General features: G+C 45.7%; 1 protein-coding gene across 1 annotated transcript in view; it reads right to left on the minus strand.

The window, feature by feature from the left end:
- Positions 1-3,643: 3,643 nt before the first annotated feature.
- The window catches only part of CLASP1 (cytoplasmic linker associated protein 1), a 160,551-nt gene continuing 147,629 nt past the window's right edge, over positions 3,644-16,565 (minus strand). The window contains exons 40-42 of the mRNA XM_088519570.1: positions 9,134-9,340; positions 5,603-5,719; positions 3,644-3,841 (exon numbers count right to left, since the gene is read on the minus strand). Coding sequence (XP_088375696.1) covers positions 3,755-3,841; positions 5,603-5,719; positions 9,134-9,340 — 411 coding nt within the window. The 3' untranslated portion in view covers positions 3,644-3,754. The remainder of the gene's footprint in view (positions 3,842-5,602; positions 5,720-9,133; positions 9,341-16,565) is intronic.

Below are 16,565 nucleotides of genomic sequence, written 5' to 3' on the forward strand. Positions count from 1 at the left end.
CCCCTGAAAACAAACTCAACTTTTCAGTTACTCTAGGGCAAACTCAAAAGGTTTTATTATTATTATTTTTTTTTTAGCAAATTCTATCACATAAATGTTAACAAAAAACATCTGTACAATTGCCATGATACACTCAAAAGTGAAACAAATAAGATATAAATACAGATATGGATGTAACATGACAAAAGCGGAAAAATAGAAAAAAATACATGCGCATGAACACGGTGCCAACAAAACCATTTCTTATGGCTGGCATTCTTCAGAGCATTTTTTACTTCCCATTTAAAACATTATTGTTAGCAACATCCTGCTGTACTCTACAGAGATCTATTTTTCTGTCCCTTAATATGTAATATTATGCTTGATAAATAAAGGGGTGGGGAGAAAAGGTTTCGATGACAAAGATGCGAGTTACATTACTTATACAGGTTACTGGTAAGCTAGTAGTAAGCAATAAAAAAAGACAGTCTTGTATTGTATTGTAATCCAGGCAAGCACACATAGTGTACCTTAAGAAAGCCACATGCCTCGATAATTCTGCACTACATGAGAACTACAGTACGTGGGACTGTGGGGCCGCTGTATCCGTTATTCGCCCATGCCCACGGAGCACTGGTGCAGCCAATGGCAGAAAAAACATCCACATCTGAGATTTCGGCAACCTTACAGCCAGGAGCCACTGTCTGGCGAGAGTTTTCTCTCATTCAGACTTTTTTAAGCATGGTGGGCAAATTCTTTTTTTTTTTTTTTTTCCTTTTTTTTTTTCTTCTCTCTCTCAAAGATACGAAAAAAATTGAAGCCCTGTGTAATGGGCAGCAAGGAAATAAAAAGGCAGCTGCAGTAGGTGACTACTGCTGGGAGAAGGTGAACACAAGCTCCACCGCGGCGGTGAGGCACTGCCAGCATGCAGATCTTCCTCTGCAAACGTGCAGGCACCGTCTGACTCGCAGCCAGAGACCTTTATGCTTGCTAAAGGAAAGACGAGGTGATTGTACAGCTTTGGGAACCCAGAACACTGCAGGTCAGAGAGGTGACATTCAGAGCTAGCCCTTTGAGTACTTCAAAGGAAAAAAAAATTAATCAGGTCATGTTCAACCTACTAAACAACTTACTATGTACATTATACGCAAATGATTTATAAATACCTAAGCAGAATGCTCTCTACTGTATACAGATGTAACAGACTTCTAGAGTACTCAAAGGATGAACAGTCCTCAAGTGACTCGTGTAAAGAAATAAAGTAACACACTAATGAGCATCTGTTGACAAACAGAACAGAATCTGATCAAGAAAGTAAGGCCTGGTTCTACTGTGTGCAGCCCTAAACGTGCCAATGGCAGATTCCACCTGTACTTCTGGAGGACAAGCTCTTCGTTCCTACAGCAGTGTCAGCACACGCGCTAGGGTCAGTTCGGGGACATTAGTTACAGTGCGTTCACTTTCAGTGCATACTAACAGGATTCCATAAAATATATAAAAAAAACATTTGCAAAGGAATTCAATTCCTGGAGACTTGCTACAGTGTGCCTTTCAAAACCAAGCAAAGCCAAGGGGGATGGAGGGGCTCTGCGCTGCCCAGTCGCTAGGCCGACCTTCCGAACCCCAGGACCGGGGCAAAGGATGCTGAGAAAGAGGCATAAATACTGAGCAGTTAGAGCACAAATTAAAATAAAAATAAAAATTCCAACAAGACAGCTAACAGCTGCCAACATGTCAACTGAACATTTCCTCAAAAGGGAAAATAAACTCATGTTAACCTAAAATAATTTCATTAAAAAAAAAAAGAATATTCTAGCAAGCGTACTGAAAGATGATGTAAAGGAATGGTCCAAAGAAAAGGCAACACCGACCAGAGAGCAGCCGATATAATCACAGCCTCCCCTAGTAAGGATGGCTCTATGGAGCCTGCGGAAAGGTGCTGAGGAAATGCCCCACACCAGGGTGACAGGGTTTCTCCTGCCATAGCATTATTTATCCAGAAAAATCAAGTAACTAGTCCCACAGCCAGCAAAAGCCTGGATGCATCCTGAGGGACTCCGGAGCGGGTGGCCTCTGCTGTTCTCGGTGGCAGGGGAAGGGCTGCCAACCTCTGCGGCCCCAGCCTGCGGCTCGGCGGCCCCGGCACCTCCCAGCGCGGCTCCGTGGAGGCTGCGCCGGTGCGGGCCGAGCCACGCGCTGGCTGAGGGGAAGGGAGGCCGGGAGGGCCCCAGCAGCGCTGCCACCAGTGCTCAAGCCCCTTCAGCTCCCTACAGAGAGGGGGCTGGAGGGCGACCGAGGCACTGGGAGCAGCCAGAGGGCACGCGGGGCCTGCGGGTGCCCCTCGCACTGCCAGCACGAGGGACAAACGCCCCTGCGGAGCCGTGCAGAGTGCGGCAGGCCTGTCCGTGAGCCACGATGTGGCCTGGAAGCAGCCGTCCCACAAGGGGCCTCCTGCTTCCTCTGGGTTACGGTCACAGACAGGAGGGTCTCCCGGTGGTGGAGGACAGTGCTGAGGCATTTGACTGCTGCCACTTTGATCCCAATTTTGTCTTGCTCCTCGGGGATCGGCCCAGCAGCTCCCCCTGAAACTCTGAGCACCCGCAGGGCTGGCTGGGGAGAGGTTTCTGAAGGCAGGTAACAGCACTCGAGGGGAGCCGGCACTGGCCCAGCCAGCCCCACAGCGGCACTTCCACAGGGCTTTGTCCAGTTTAAGATTCCCTTTCTGTCCCCTGGGATGAAGAGCTTGCCCATGGCACAGGAGTAGCGCAGATGAACAAGACCTTTCACCACCCAGAGTGGCAGATTGGCCCCTTGATGCTACAGATTCACTAAAAATACAGCTTGCCTTGCAAGAGCACTACGATCCTGCTGGCCCTGACTGCCTGCCCATGGGTGCACTCAGAGCCCAAGACAATACCAAACTCCAGTGCCATCACAGGCATCAGAGGCAGCCATCCCAGAACTGTGTCTCAGGCTCCCTTCGAGGAGGTACAAGGTACCTGACGTGCCTTTTGAGTATACGAAAGAGCCAAAGAGGAAGGGAGCGGGGCAAGTATTTACAGAGTCAATGAAAATAGCAAGAGCTGTTTCACAAAGCACAGCTGGCTGGAGAGAAGTTACAGAAAAATCAGCCCATCAGAGGTCTGTCAGAACTATGTACAAAACTCGGATGTTTAAAAAGAACCTACTTTTCCCATTACTCATTTGCTATCTCTCAGTATTAAAAGCATCGGAGGCTGGAACCCCAGCCCTAGCTGCAAAGACCTCCCCATGGAGGATCCTGCAAGCTAGGCGGGCTGCAAGGAGGACGTACAAAAGGGGACCACAAGACTGGCAAGGAGAGAAGAATCCAGCCAGAGGAGCTGCAACCACGGGGAGAGAGCACGTAACTAGCGCAAGACACCAAACCTGGGTATCAACTAACGCAAGATTCGCCTGACCTTTATGCACGTCCACGTTGTTGGACTCAGTTTTGGAAAACTAACCTAAACATATTTCAGAGATTTCAGCAGGCTATACAAATATGTTTAAGTATGGCTTTCTGTTCACTTTTTTCTTTTTTTAATGAAGACTGCAACACAGACCTTGCTTCCTTTACATTCAATACCGATAAGATTCTACATAAAAGCTTTAAGGGACTAAAATACTGATTGCAATAAATATCTGCATGGCCTCCTTAAGCTGATGGAGTGCGCCAGTGAAGTTAGAGTAGCAGAAAGGTCTCTGAGAGGCACCGTTGATTGCTTCTAAGTCTACACATGTCCAGATATCTTCATTAACTGTGCGTTGAAACATCTGAAGAGGAACTGCTGTTGCTATTGGTAGTCTGGGCCCTCTTTATGTACAAGTTTAGTAGCTTCATCTGAAAGAGATGACAAAAGAAGATCAGAAGATGCCAGCAAATGGTAAGACCAAAAGTTGACTGAAAATCTTAAATGCGTTTTGCATAGGGAACCATTTTGAATGAGCTGACACCACACTGGGTGCTCTGAAAAATGGTAGCAAAGCACAGTATTTCAAAAGCTACAGGAGTAGAATCCAGGTCCGACTGAAACTACAGTCAGATTTCATGGGATTTGAAAAATGTGAAGTGCTTCATTTTAGCAGCTGTCAGTTAGGGCACGAGCACCAATCCTGCAGTCTGCTTTGGATGAGCAGGATTTCCACACAGGTCAGTGGGGCTGCACATAGACATTAATCCTGGTCATGCACTGTCAACCCGAGAACCAAGGTCCTTCCTAGGAAGCACTCCTAATTCTTCGTGCTTGGAAAGTCCAGTGGGACAGGCTTTGTTCCTTTAAATATATCATAGAAAATAAACATCTTAAAAAGTCTTCACTAACATGGTAAATCTGGTGAAGCTGTTATGACAATATACTTCCTTTCCATAAGCTTTTTTTCTACCTTACCACCTTCACTCCAGATCCTGCAGTGACTCACGCACAGATTTAACTTTAAACATGCAGGCAGTCTGCGTAAACCGAGAGGAATTACTCACATGTTTAAAGCTAGTTAGGCAGCACAACAAGTCTGTGGCACCTAGATGCTGGGATAATAAAAGTTTCTACAGCACTTCAATATGGGGATTCCCAACTGCTCGATTATAAACAAAGTAAACCTCAGCATCAATAGCTTTTTTTTTTTTTTCCTCTCCAGAAGGAGATTGAAGTAATTTGTTTAGAGACAAGACAACTCTATTTAGAAATAAAAATCCAAGTGTGCTGAGTCTCAGATTCTCTCTTAACCTACACCACATTTCCTACCTGCAAAATAAATTACTCACTTGGAAACAAGAAAATAGCTCTGAACTAAGTGACTAACCCCATGCAGGGATCTATTTCAGAGATGACACAGAATTCATCTTAAATTTACAGAAAAACCTCAGCCTTAATACTCCAAACAGGAGAAAAAAAAATCTAGTGACAGTTTTGAACGGTTTTAACAAGCAATGAAACACCATCAGCTTCAAAGCAACATTCTAGTTCCTGTCTGAAGAACAGAGGCGAGTTAAGGACTTGATTTCACTTGCAGCATCAGCTCAGAATTTGAGTTTTCCTGCTGTCCTGACTGATGGGCACAGCAGCATTTGGAGGGCCATTTGAGCTAGAGTGGTTCTCCCTGCATCTCTGTGAGCCCTAATCATGGCCTGTTACCGGATAGGTAAGGCCAGCCACTCACTCTTACTCTCCAGGTGTCAGATTAACTGTGCAGCTTCAGAAAAGAAACTTCAAAACTATGTCTATATTAATATATAGCTTCAAACATTCACTGCGTTGTCACCTCTGGATGCACAGAAGAGGCAAGGCAGATATGGACAGAAGGGGAACAGCAAAGGACTGCCTTGCTGGTGGCAGCTTGCATTACACAGAATTAAATAAGTCATGAAACTGATCCCTGAACACCCTCAGCACTCGCTCCATGGGGTTTCAAATGCTCATGCTGCAGAGCAAGTGCTGAGCTGCTCTAGTGATATTCAGCAGTGTGAGCTAGACTGACTCATTAAGATTTAACTGAGTGCAGGGAACTTGACCCAGAACCACAGTGAACCACTGCTCTTGCTGCTAGCAGCGCAAGCCGTTCGGCTGGCTGTTGTCAACATACCAGAGAGGTGTCACTCTCATACCTTGCTTCCCGTGAGCTGTGCGAGATGAGGTTTCAGTTCTTCTCCAATTACTGAATAAATTGCCACTAGGCAAAACACACTAGCTTTACGGACACTGCTCTCCGTATTATCATAACCCTGGAAAACAAGAAAAGAAGTCACAGATCAAACAGTGCTTGCCAACATCCTTCCAAATCAATATACTAATGAGCTGCTGAATATTTTGCAAGTGCAGCCACAGAACTAAAAATTTATCAGAAAAACAGAAAGGTCCTGTCTAATGTAAGAGCCATATACATTCTATCTGTTAGAGTTATTTATTATTATTTATATCAGTAGGCAAAAACACAGGGTCACAACGCAAGCCAGTGAAGCTTAGGACTCCATCAAATACATACATTTCTGCCTCCAGTTTGGACAACTGGACGGTCAGGACTTCAGGGAAAGTCTGCTGAGGAAATTATTTTGAACAAACATGTAGCCCTTTGAAAGCTGAAAAGCAGCAGGATGATCCAGGTTATCCACTACTTAAAGTCTTACAACAAGCCCTACTGATGTTTCTTGCTCCATGCCCAGGTGATACTTCCTACTGCTCCCAGTTTGTCTTCAGGAAAGAGTCTTTGCTGACCCAAATCCAACTCAGTGGAAACCAACTCGCATGTTAGAAGCTGACCACTCCTGAGAGCAAAGCTACAGATGGAGAATCATTTTATAGCAAAAGGTTAACTAATGGTTAGTTCACTAAGCATATACAACTAAAGCTTTGGTTTGTGAGTGCAATCCTTGGATGGAATAGCATAATAGTATAAGAAATAACAAAAAGTCATCATTATAACAGATTTTCAGCTCTTTATGGCCATGCATAAGCATTACACAGCAGCGCTATGCATGTGTGCTGGTCCGTTACAGACTTCCGCAGCCACAGACTTCTCGATTACCTATCGGGCAGCAACAGCCATGGGCAAGAGCACGAGAGGGCACAGGGTGCATGCCAGGGCTCAGGGAGCTCTGAGAGCTCTGCACAGCAACCGCCAGCTCGCTTGACGGCTCCTGACACCAGCTCCGTACTCAGGCCGCGATTTATCCCTGAGCCGCCATCCCAGGAGAAACCCCCCAGCGGCTGCAGCACGCTGGACGCCGCTTCCTCTGGCCGCAGGGTGATCCCTGCCAGCAGGGCTGGCGGGACAGGCCCTGGGGACGTGGGGCTGCCCAGGGGCCAGCCTGTGGGCTGTGCCCGCGACGCAGGGCGTGCAGGGGGACAGCCGGCTCCACGCGGGTCACTCGACGCCTGCGTGAGGCTCCAAGCAGGGCTGTGTCATGCCAGGGCCTGCTCGACTGTCTCCTATTAAGCAGCTCTCCCTGCTTCCCCATGCCGGTGGGAGACAGCAAAGCGCAAGCAGCGAAAGGGCTCCAGTGCCATTTGGAAAAGATCGTGTGCTTGCCACATGCGTCACAGGGGCGTGGGACAAACGAGTTACCCGAGGCCAAGAGAGCCTGCGCCGACCCCACGGCCACAGCCATCAGCCTGAGTCAGAGGCGGCGCCGCCTCACGCTGCCAGCGCCCCCGCGGCGCCGCGCTGCCCCAGGGCTCCGCTCCACAGGCACCAAGGAGGTGACACAGGAGGTGACTCTTGTCGCTGCGAGTGCCTAGTGCAGATTCACCGGCTCCAGCCCTCCACTGCACCCCAGGGTGACTTCTAGCTCTGCCGAGTCTGCACCAGGACAGCCCCGTGTCCCCAGAGCCTGGCTTTTGGGTGAGAGAGGCCGGGACCATTGGGGACCAGCACCCGTTACACACTGCAAATTGTGCCCACGGCCGCTCTGCAGGTCGCCCTGGGAGCAATGGCCACTGTCACGAGAAACTCTCGTCAAAACAGCCTGGGGGGCCAGGGTTTCTCATTCTTTCTGCAGCACTTGCACACCAGCAAAAGCTCCAGCATGGGCAACCCAGTGCCCTGTTTCTGCTCTGGCCCTGCACTCGAACCCTAAGTAACGTGGCCAGGCCTCCTCTCGCATCCCTCTCCTCCCTGCGATCCTTGATCCTTCCTCCTCAGCATTCGGGGCCCGCGGTAATGGGAGGCACGGACAGTGCCTCGTCTCACAGCAGCCCCGCGCAGGGGCACGGAGGGCTGCGGCTTTCCCCGGGCCCCAGGGACTCTGACTGCCACAACCAGCACACCAACTACAGCAGCAAAACAAGGGGCTGTCAAGTCTGGGTTTGCCTTTCACTAGTGCAAGAAGTAAATACAGAAACAGAAGAGGATATAGGTAGAAACGCTACCACAACCTGACACTTCTCACCTTCTGATTGCTCCAGTACTCTCTCACCACGGCAAACTACACAGGTGGTTTTGCTCTGCACAGAAATCTTCCAGCCTGAAGCACGTTACAAACAGCAGTAGAAGATTCACATAATCACTAGGATTTTTTAAGTAATGGAAGCAATCCCCAAGCAACTTTGAGATTAGAAGTCACAAACTAGCCTCCAAAACAAGACTTTAGAGAAGCAATTTAATAAAATGAATGCAACTGTGCTCTTCTCAAAGGCATACTGCTCCAGAACCTTTCTGGTACACTGAGGATGGTTCAGAACTAATTCCCCAAAAGTACAGCTAAAGCCTGTTAACAATGAAAGTGAAGATCAATGCAGAATTGCCTGATCACCAGATGTTGGAATTTAAAAACAGAATTTCAAGAACTGACATTACAAAGTTGGGAAAAAATGCTGGGATGCACAAGAGGAATTTCCGACTTTCTGCTCTTGTCCTTCGGCTTGTGCTTCCTATAAAGACGTTTCTTTATCTCAGTTCTCCAGTGAAGTCTTACCCCCCAAACATGTCACCTCCTTCAAACTTATTTGTTCCTGCCATAATCCCTCCCCAATAAACACTCTCACACACACATATTCTGTCTCCTTTCTTCTTGCTGCTACCTAATTCCCATCTAGCTTCCAGCCCGCACACTGCCAGCTGCTCGTGCAGGGGAACTGAACACAACTGCAGCCCAGCCAGCACCCAACGCTACGCTCACAATGTAAGACTGAGCCTTTGCACTGGCAAAAATAAAGCTCCCCACCCAGTTTGAGAGGGTTGTGAAAGAGGCTGAATGCAAGTCAGAAATTCAGTCCCTTGATTTCAGAGAAAGAGGAGGGATTATCCAGCCTGCTGGGATTCAAATGCAAAATACCATCAAAATGAAGAACAGCTCAGCAGAATGAAGGCAGACTGCAAGATGTGCTGCCATTGCACAAGAGGTGGCTAATTGCCACTCAGTAAGTTTATTGCATGGCTGCTACTGACTTCTTTAGGAGCCAGGCCAAGGTATTTAACTGTGCAACACAAACACAGGAATCTGAGTTTTTCTCTCCTCCTCCTCAATACATTAAAACAACATCAAAAGCTCAAAGATATTAAAAACTTGTAGGGATTAAAACTTTAATTTACTAGAATCTGATCCCAGAGGGTCCCTCATTTCCTCATGTTACACATCTTATATTACAGAGGACAAAATATGCTTTGTGCTTGGGAGCTTGCGGGACGTGGGATTCTGTACCTGCAACAATCCAGGAATAATATCAGGAAGGAGCTGATGCAACGATTCCTTAGAAATCCTCTCGATGACTTTTGTCTGCATTTTGATGGCAGCTAAATTAATTGGGTAATCTGCAGTTTGAATGATGGGGCAAAGCACTTTGATGCACTGCTCCGGGTGGATGGAACTGGCCAGAGTAGAAGCAGCTTCCTCGGCAGCTCTTACCACCTGGAAGGAAAGCAGAACAAAACCTTACATTAATGAGTTTACAGCCAAAGTAAGAATGACTGCCAGGAAATACTCAGGGATGTTCAGTAACGGATCCACAGGAGGCTCTATTGAGAAGAAATCAACTCAGAATTCGTGCCCTTTGCCTCCAGCGACATATTTGTTCCAAGCAGACAGTGGTAAGGAATATTTTGAATCTAGTACTAGGAAATCTATCCAAATCTGTAGCTGGGGGGGAGCAGGGGGGAAGCACCTAATTGATCTGCAGATAGACAGAAGAGGCTGTCTCTGGATGCTGTCTCTGCAGCATGCCCTACCCATGTCCACAGCTCATCGTGACGACAACACAACCATTAATCTATCACTTGCATCGACAGTTGTGTCACTGAGACGGGTACAGCTGCAACATCCTTGAGCACCTGATAAATAACAAAACTCGCCTAGTATCTGCTAAAGCAAACCTGACATTGAATGTTATCTTTGACACCTCATGCAGGACTGCATGCAGACAGGTACAGGCAGGACTGTGAAGCAGACCCAAGACCTGAATTGCTTCTGCAGCAGTGTCCTTTTCACGGGGCTGCCGGGGGGGAAAGCTGTCAACCTGCACCAGCTACCTCAGTTTTCTTAGCCATTAGTACAGCCTTAAAGACTTTTCCCAAAAAAGCAAATAAAAATTCACTAGGTAGTCAGTATTCAAAAATTCTAATCTTGAGAGATCTGTGAATGAGTACAAAACAGAGCACTCCTTTTCCTGTTCCAGCTGTCTCTTTGCTAGTTCCTCTTCAATTTCACACAAGAACCACAAAAGTTAACATTTTTACAGATTAGCCAGCATGAGCTTAAGAGGAAATACTGTGTGATTTTCTGCGAAAGAGAGAAAAACATCCAAGTACTTAAGGAAATCTAATGCCATAGTTTGGTACCAGGGCATTGAATTGCTGGCAAGGATAAAGTCAGGAGGTCCCAGGAGGTCTCTATTGAATCTGAGGAGGTTCCCTTTAAAGGAATTCACTTGGCACAGCAGCTTTTGACATCGCTTTTCCCAGTGCTGAAAGACCGCTACCATCAAGCTTTCTACAAACAATGCAATGGAATTACAAGAAGCTCCAAAAACCTTGTAGTTCGCTTAACATTCATGAGCAAGTTACTTCAACTTAAAAAATGAAACAAAAAAGTAACTATTTGGACACAAGTCATTTATGATTTTGCTTTGCTACAATTCCAAATGCTGTTAAGTAAATGTTTTCAGACATTCCTATGAAAAGCTTGAACATATATCGCAACATTATACTTTTTTTTTAAATCCTTCTGATATACTGCTCAATAAGGAAGTCTCAGTATTTTAGTGTGCCCTTCAGAACAGATGCTGATCTCAAATACACCACTACAAATTTAGCATAGTTGAAAATGTCAACAGGCAATTCCAGATGGGCTTTAGCCTTGCATCCCATTTGCATTAAAGATTAGCACAAACATTTAAGTTGCAGGTATGAGGCAAGTGTATTAGAAAACCTTCAAGCCTGCTATACTACCCTTTGTGCCCATGCAAATCCTGCTTTCACCAAACCCACCTCTTTCTAGCAAGGATTTGACTGCATTTGTACCGCAGTTGAGTACTTGGATCACTTCACCATGAAGCACAATTCTTCACAATACATAGGGCATATTAGAAAATACGTGTCCAGCAGGCTTCCTGCTGGCATTTGCTTGTAAATGTGACAACACTGAGAAGATGTCCAAATCCTGTGAGAGCACATCTGGCAGACAGCGTCTCCACATAACCCACACTTCAGCAAGCCCCTTTAAGCATATATTTAACTTTAACAACATGCTTAAGTCTTGCTGACGTCAATGGAGTTCAGGCATGTGCTTACACGTTTGCTCGAACCAGAGGCTCTGCAGGTAACCGGCTCCCTGCTCTCCTGGGAAGGATCCGCTGGGGACAGAGGGGCTGATGGGCTGGGGCAGGCGCAGCTGAGCGAGCCAAAGGGACCAGCTCTGCCCTCGTTCGCCTCTGCTAGCCCAGAAAGCTGAAACGCAGCCGTTCTGCATGTCCTCGAGCAGCTCTGCCCAAAACTCCCTCCTTCTGGCTTTGAGCAAAGCACTTTGCCACCCAGGCTTTGCATCCATGAGGGAGAGAACAGCTCCGGGTACTTACGTGGTGCTTGTCACACTCACCCAGCAGTGCCAGGGAAATCAGTGTTCCTGCAGAGCGGGAAGTGCGTTATCAAAAGAGACAAACTGCTGGGTCATTTGGCAACAGGAGAAGGCAATTATAGCTAAGTTTAGTGAAGGTATCTTGCTGTGAGGAACACCACTCATGTCTTGCTGACCATATGTGCAATGGCAAAAAAAAAAATTCTTAAATCAGGAATTTGACCTGAAACAATCTTGAAAGGGGCAGAAATGAGCAAACAGCATCAAGTAAAAGTTCTTCCTCCGATCTTTGGATGGGAGATCTACAGATATACACCCAGAAGCAATAGGAATGGCCCCATTCAGCTCAAACCAGCTGCAGATACCCCAGGAGTTGCCAGCTATGAAATGACACCCTTTCAATTCACGAAAAAGGAGTTTGCTCTTTAACACATGTTCAGATTGTCACAAGATGACACAGATACTAAATGGATTAAAAACAGCACAGAAAATAACAGAGTCGTCAAGCAATGATGACACCCAGAAGGAGGAGGTTTGAAAGGGCGGCTGTGAAGATCTGCAGGACTGGAGAGGGCCTGCAGGGTTTTAAAAATAATGACACTATAGGCTATGCATAGGGTAAGCGTAAAAGCTTACAGCAAGCCATGGTATGAACTGGATAGTTTGATGCCATTCAAAGGGCAGGTAGCCCAGGAATGCAGATCTAAGAGATAGCATCTCACTTTAAAGCAGCAGGTTTTTCTCCTTTCTGAATGCTTACCTTAAGCTACGTTCTAGAGACTAGATTCAGCCTGACTTCTGCCGGCACAACATAAGCTGGGTTCCTTGAAAGAGCTCTGCCACCCACTAAACATTTCCAGTGAGCTTCCTCACAGTTTGCTTTGAGAAACAACTCATGTTCACCTGCATGGACCCAGAGAAATACAGAAGAGGTAGAAAGTCGACATGTCTAACATGTCTTTCTTAACACTGTAAAGGAGTAGCTTCAAGGAGAAATTTGGCAGACGGACCCAGGAATGGGCATTAAATGCTTTCTAGGTGACCGTGCGTGTGCAGGGGAGTTGGACTAGACGATCTCTAAAGGTCTCTTCCAAAATTAAGAATTCTGTGATCTAAGACAGATATCCATGCTTTGCAGACTACACAGGACATAGTAACTTGTGTTTGGATCTTAGGAGAGCAGTATCTGTATGTCCTGATGAGTTTTTGCAGGGCTGTAAGGTGTAAGTCTCTGCCCCAGTTGCTAATTGCACTGTCCCTCCAGAAAGATGGAGAAAATTAAGTAGTGTAAAGAAAGAACATTAAAAACTTGGAGGCTCTGTACATGATTGTGAAATATGCAGAATGCCAGTGAAGTTTACTGAGCAAAACAACAGGGGTTTTGCTTTTGGGCTTACAAGGCACACAGCTATGTTTCCGAGCCAGCTTTTGCCACCTAGAGGTGATTACTTTAACCTAAGCTGGAGGGGATGGAGGTTTATGCAGAGCGAGGGCGGCAAACTCCCATCCCCGAAGCGTTTACAGCCTGATCCAGGTGCGAACAAGCAATTAAGAACTGGGTTCCTGAGCAAGAAGTAGATTCAGAGCAATGGGGAGTGCTGAGCAGATGAAAACCAATGTGATTTCTATAAAGGATTCAAAGGAGATGAACTCAGATTGTTTTCCTGTGTACAAAATAATTCAAACGTGTCCAGAATTTACATAAAAGACAAGTAAACATATACTTACAAAACATCAACAACTGCCAAGCCACAGTACTTGACAGCTACCAGTGGGTACTCTATATCAATTAACCTTAAAGACTGATCATTTAGTGCTTCTTTTTAAACCAGCTACATTTTACCGGAAGAGACACCTCATTGGAGGATGTTTTATCTTATTAGTGCCAGCAGCCAGTCTAAAGCACCTCAAAGTTTTATACAGTAAATGGATAGCTGTAATTTGTTCTTATTCATCCTCTTATAGAGAGTTACTACAGGGAATGATATATTCCAATCATGCTTATAAGCTCTCTGAATAAATATATAATTTTCATCTTTTATTAAGTCTGACATAATACTCCTTCCTTACACAAGGAAAATACTCAAACACATTCGTAGGCTTAGCTGCAAAGAAAAACAGACAGAATTAGAAAATTAGCTATCCTCCCCTTTTCTCTGGTAAAGATGTTTTGTGACAGTTTCCCAAGATAACTATTTCTGTTTTGCTACTCATTAAAAAGCTCACACTCATTTTGCTGGTATGCATCTGAAGCAATGTCATGTCAATATGATTGGGTCAGCAGACAGCTCTCCTTAGTTATGGGTGAGTAACTCTACTGGAACAAATAAGTTTAATATTAACTAATTGGCAACAGAAGGATGGTTCTTTTCCAAATAATTGCAAACAAAGAGTGATAAAAATCAACAAGATTTAATATCGTCCACAACTTCAATTACGTTCTAACGCTCCAAAAGTAAGTGAAAAGCCTTTACACGTCAACCCCCATAAATATTTACAATTACGACTAAAACAGGCTTGACTCTTCACATCCCTACATTAAATCAACAGCATTGAATAGGCTGCTATACTATAAACAGCATAAATATAGGATGAAGTTAGTAAAAAACAAGTAAACTGAAGATGGATCCCATCGTGAAGTCTTTCAGCTGCAGTCCAGTCCTATGTTACATGTGAACCCAAGGTTAAGGCCTGGGCCCTGTCACCCTCCTGCATTTGCAGCCACAACACGGCACGACTCGTCACTGCCACCCACTCCCCTCAGCAGGGCCTCCTCTCCCACAGCCCGGGCAGAGCAGTGAGTGGTGCTGCTGCCCGGGCTGCCCTGCCAAGCCAGAACCTTGTCCTCAGGAATGGAAGGCAGGAAGAGTTCAGCAGTGGCAAAGACCTAGCTGTTCAAAGACTTAACTTTGCACCTAAAAACCAGCAATCACACACAACCACCCACCTAACTACCCAGGCATCCCAAGATGTTCAAGTATGCTGATACCATTTTGATGCCTGTGGTTATAGTATCTGGAACCAGGAAGCGAATAAAAATTCTTTCCTATTTCAGACTGAATCTTTAACCAAACATTGGCACTCAAATGGAAGAGTGAGCAGTATTTGCTGGGAGGTGAATATGTTGGTCATAATGCGTTATTTAGCCCCTCCAGGCCCTGCTGAACAGCAATATTGGAATGTGGGAACATAAATTAACCCTTTTTTTTATTATTTATTTATTCCCAATGAACTGCCTCTTTTTATTTTGCTGACTTCTTGGAGACAGTGCCCAAGATTAACAGTTCTGTACTTTTCAAACTCTTTCCTCTTTGCTTAGTCACTTTAGATTGCTCCTCCATGGGCCTGCAGTCATCAAAAACCAGGAGCAACACAGGAGCAATTTAACACAATTAGCAATCCCTATGCTGAAGGAGAAACTTGGGTAAGAGCAAAGAATATACAACTCACACTCTCATATTAATAAATTTCCGCACACTTGTGCAGCCTCATGTACGTCAAAGGATCTCAAACCACAGACCAAGACCACTCGTTTTCTACTACGAGGCAGAAGCATACCAGGAGCAAACCCTTGAGCGTTGTCTTGCTGACCAGCACATAGGGCACACAACATAAGGATTAACCCTTTCCTAACCAAATTACACAGCGGCTTTCCTCTGTAACACAGTACAGAGGCAGATTTTCTCCCGCAGTCTAATGACAGTATACCCATCACCCTGAATTTAGCTGTCGCTTATTGAAGGAAAAACTGTGCGATAGACCACTAAGGGCTTCTCCCCATTCCTTCCTCAGATACTGTCAAGTGCCCTTGAATCACCAGCTGGCGAACCCCATCTCCATCTCTTGCTCAGCAGGATCAAGGCAAGGGGCAGCTCGTCCACCCTTCCTGGCGGCAGCGCTGCAAGGTCAGCAGCGAGCAGGAGCTCGAGCACCACTGCGGGACAGCGTCTCATCACCATCTGGCCCAAGCTTGGGCAACAGAGCCATGCTCAGATGGACTCCTAAGTTAATCCTTCCACAGACTTCACTGAATCGAAGTCCCAGCTATAGGTAAAAATACCTAAAAGAGTTTCCTAAATGCATCTTTAGCCTAAAGACCCATGTGCAGATCGGGAAGTTTTCTCAACTTTCAGAAGATTTTTATGTTCAAGCTACTGACAGACAGTCCATGCCTTTCATGAGCTGTGTTAGGGTTCAAGAGCCACATTTATGCAGGGATCAGGGGAATCAGAAAAGCTGGACATACATAGTGAAATACCCCACATCCCAGCAGCAACACCTTGAATCAACTCTGTGGGAAAATGGGCGGAGGCACAAATATTACCATGATGGTATTTTTACACTGACAGAGGAAGCAGAGCACATGCTTTTCTCAGCGTAAGCCTGTGGAAGACCAAACACCAATGCTGTGGGTTGTTCACCCTGTTGCAGCTCCACTGCTACTGCCTAGTGACAGGCAGCAAAATGGGAAGAGGTCTGCAAAAACCACTGCAGATCAAATGCATGCGATGAACAGCAGCAGCTACGTGCTGAGAGGAATAATGCTCAGATTTTTCCTTGTATAAAAGAACAAAACAAAACAAACTCCACACATATCTTCATTCCTAGCTTGGGTTTTGCTTTCTGTGTTGCAATAATGCTTTACTCGCCGCTGCTTCTCCTAGGCAGGCATTTCACATGCAAAATCCAAAGCACCTTTCCATACCATGAGCATGAATAACATAGTGGTCTAGGAGGAGGAGGAGGGGAAAAAATATGGGACATGAAATGTCATGTTTCAGCCTTACACTTGATTTCTGTAAAAATCTGTCAGTCACATATGAGGAATTTGAGCTTGGAGGGGCATTAAAACCAAAGTTGGTGATAAGCTCAAAAGGTTGCTAGAAAAGGCGGTTCTGGAGAATGTGGAGAACTTTCAGAAAAATAAATAAATAAAAAGGGCATTAAGTCAAGGTGAGCTGAGAAGTATGCAACCAGGAAAACCTGCCAATAAAAGGCACTCCTTCGGAACATAATGTTTTGTCTGACTCCTTTATCAGGAAATCAATTTACAACTGCTTCTTAT

Source organism: Tinamus guttatus, unplaced genomic scaffold, assembly GCF_059628265.1.
Source record: "Tinamus guttatus ecotype Peru unplaced genomic scaffold, ASM5962826v1 Tinamus_guttatus_pri_ptg000060l, whole genome shotgun sequence".
Lineage (NCBI taxonomy): Eukaryota > Metazoa > Chordata > Aves > Tinamiformes > Tinamidae > Tinamus > Tinamus guttatus.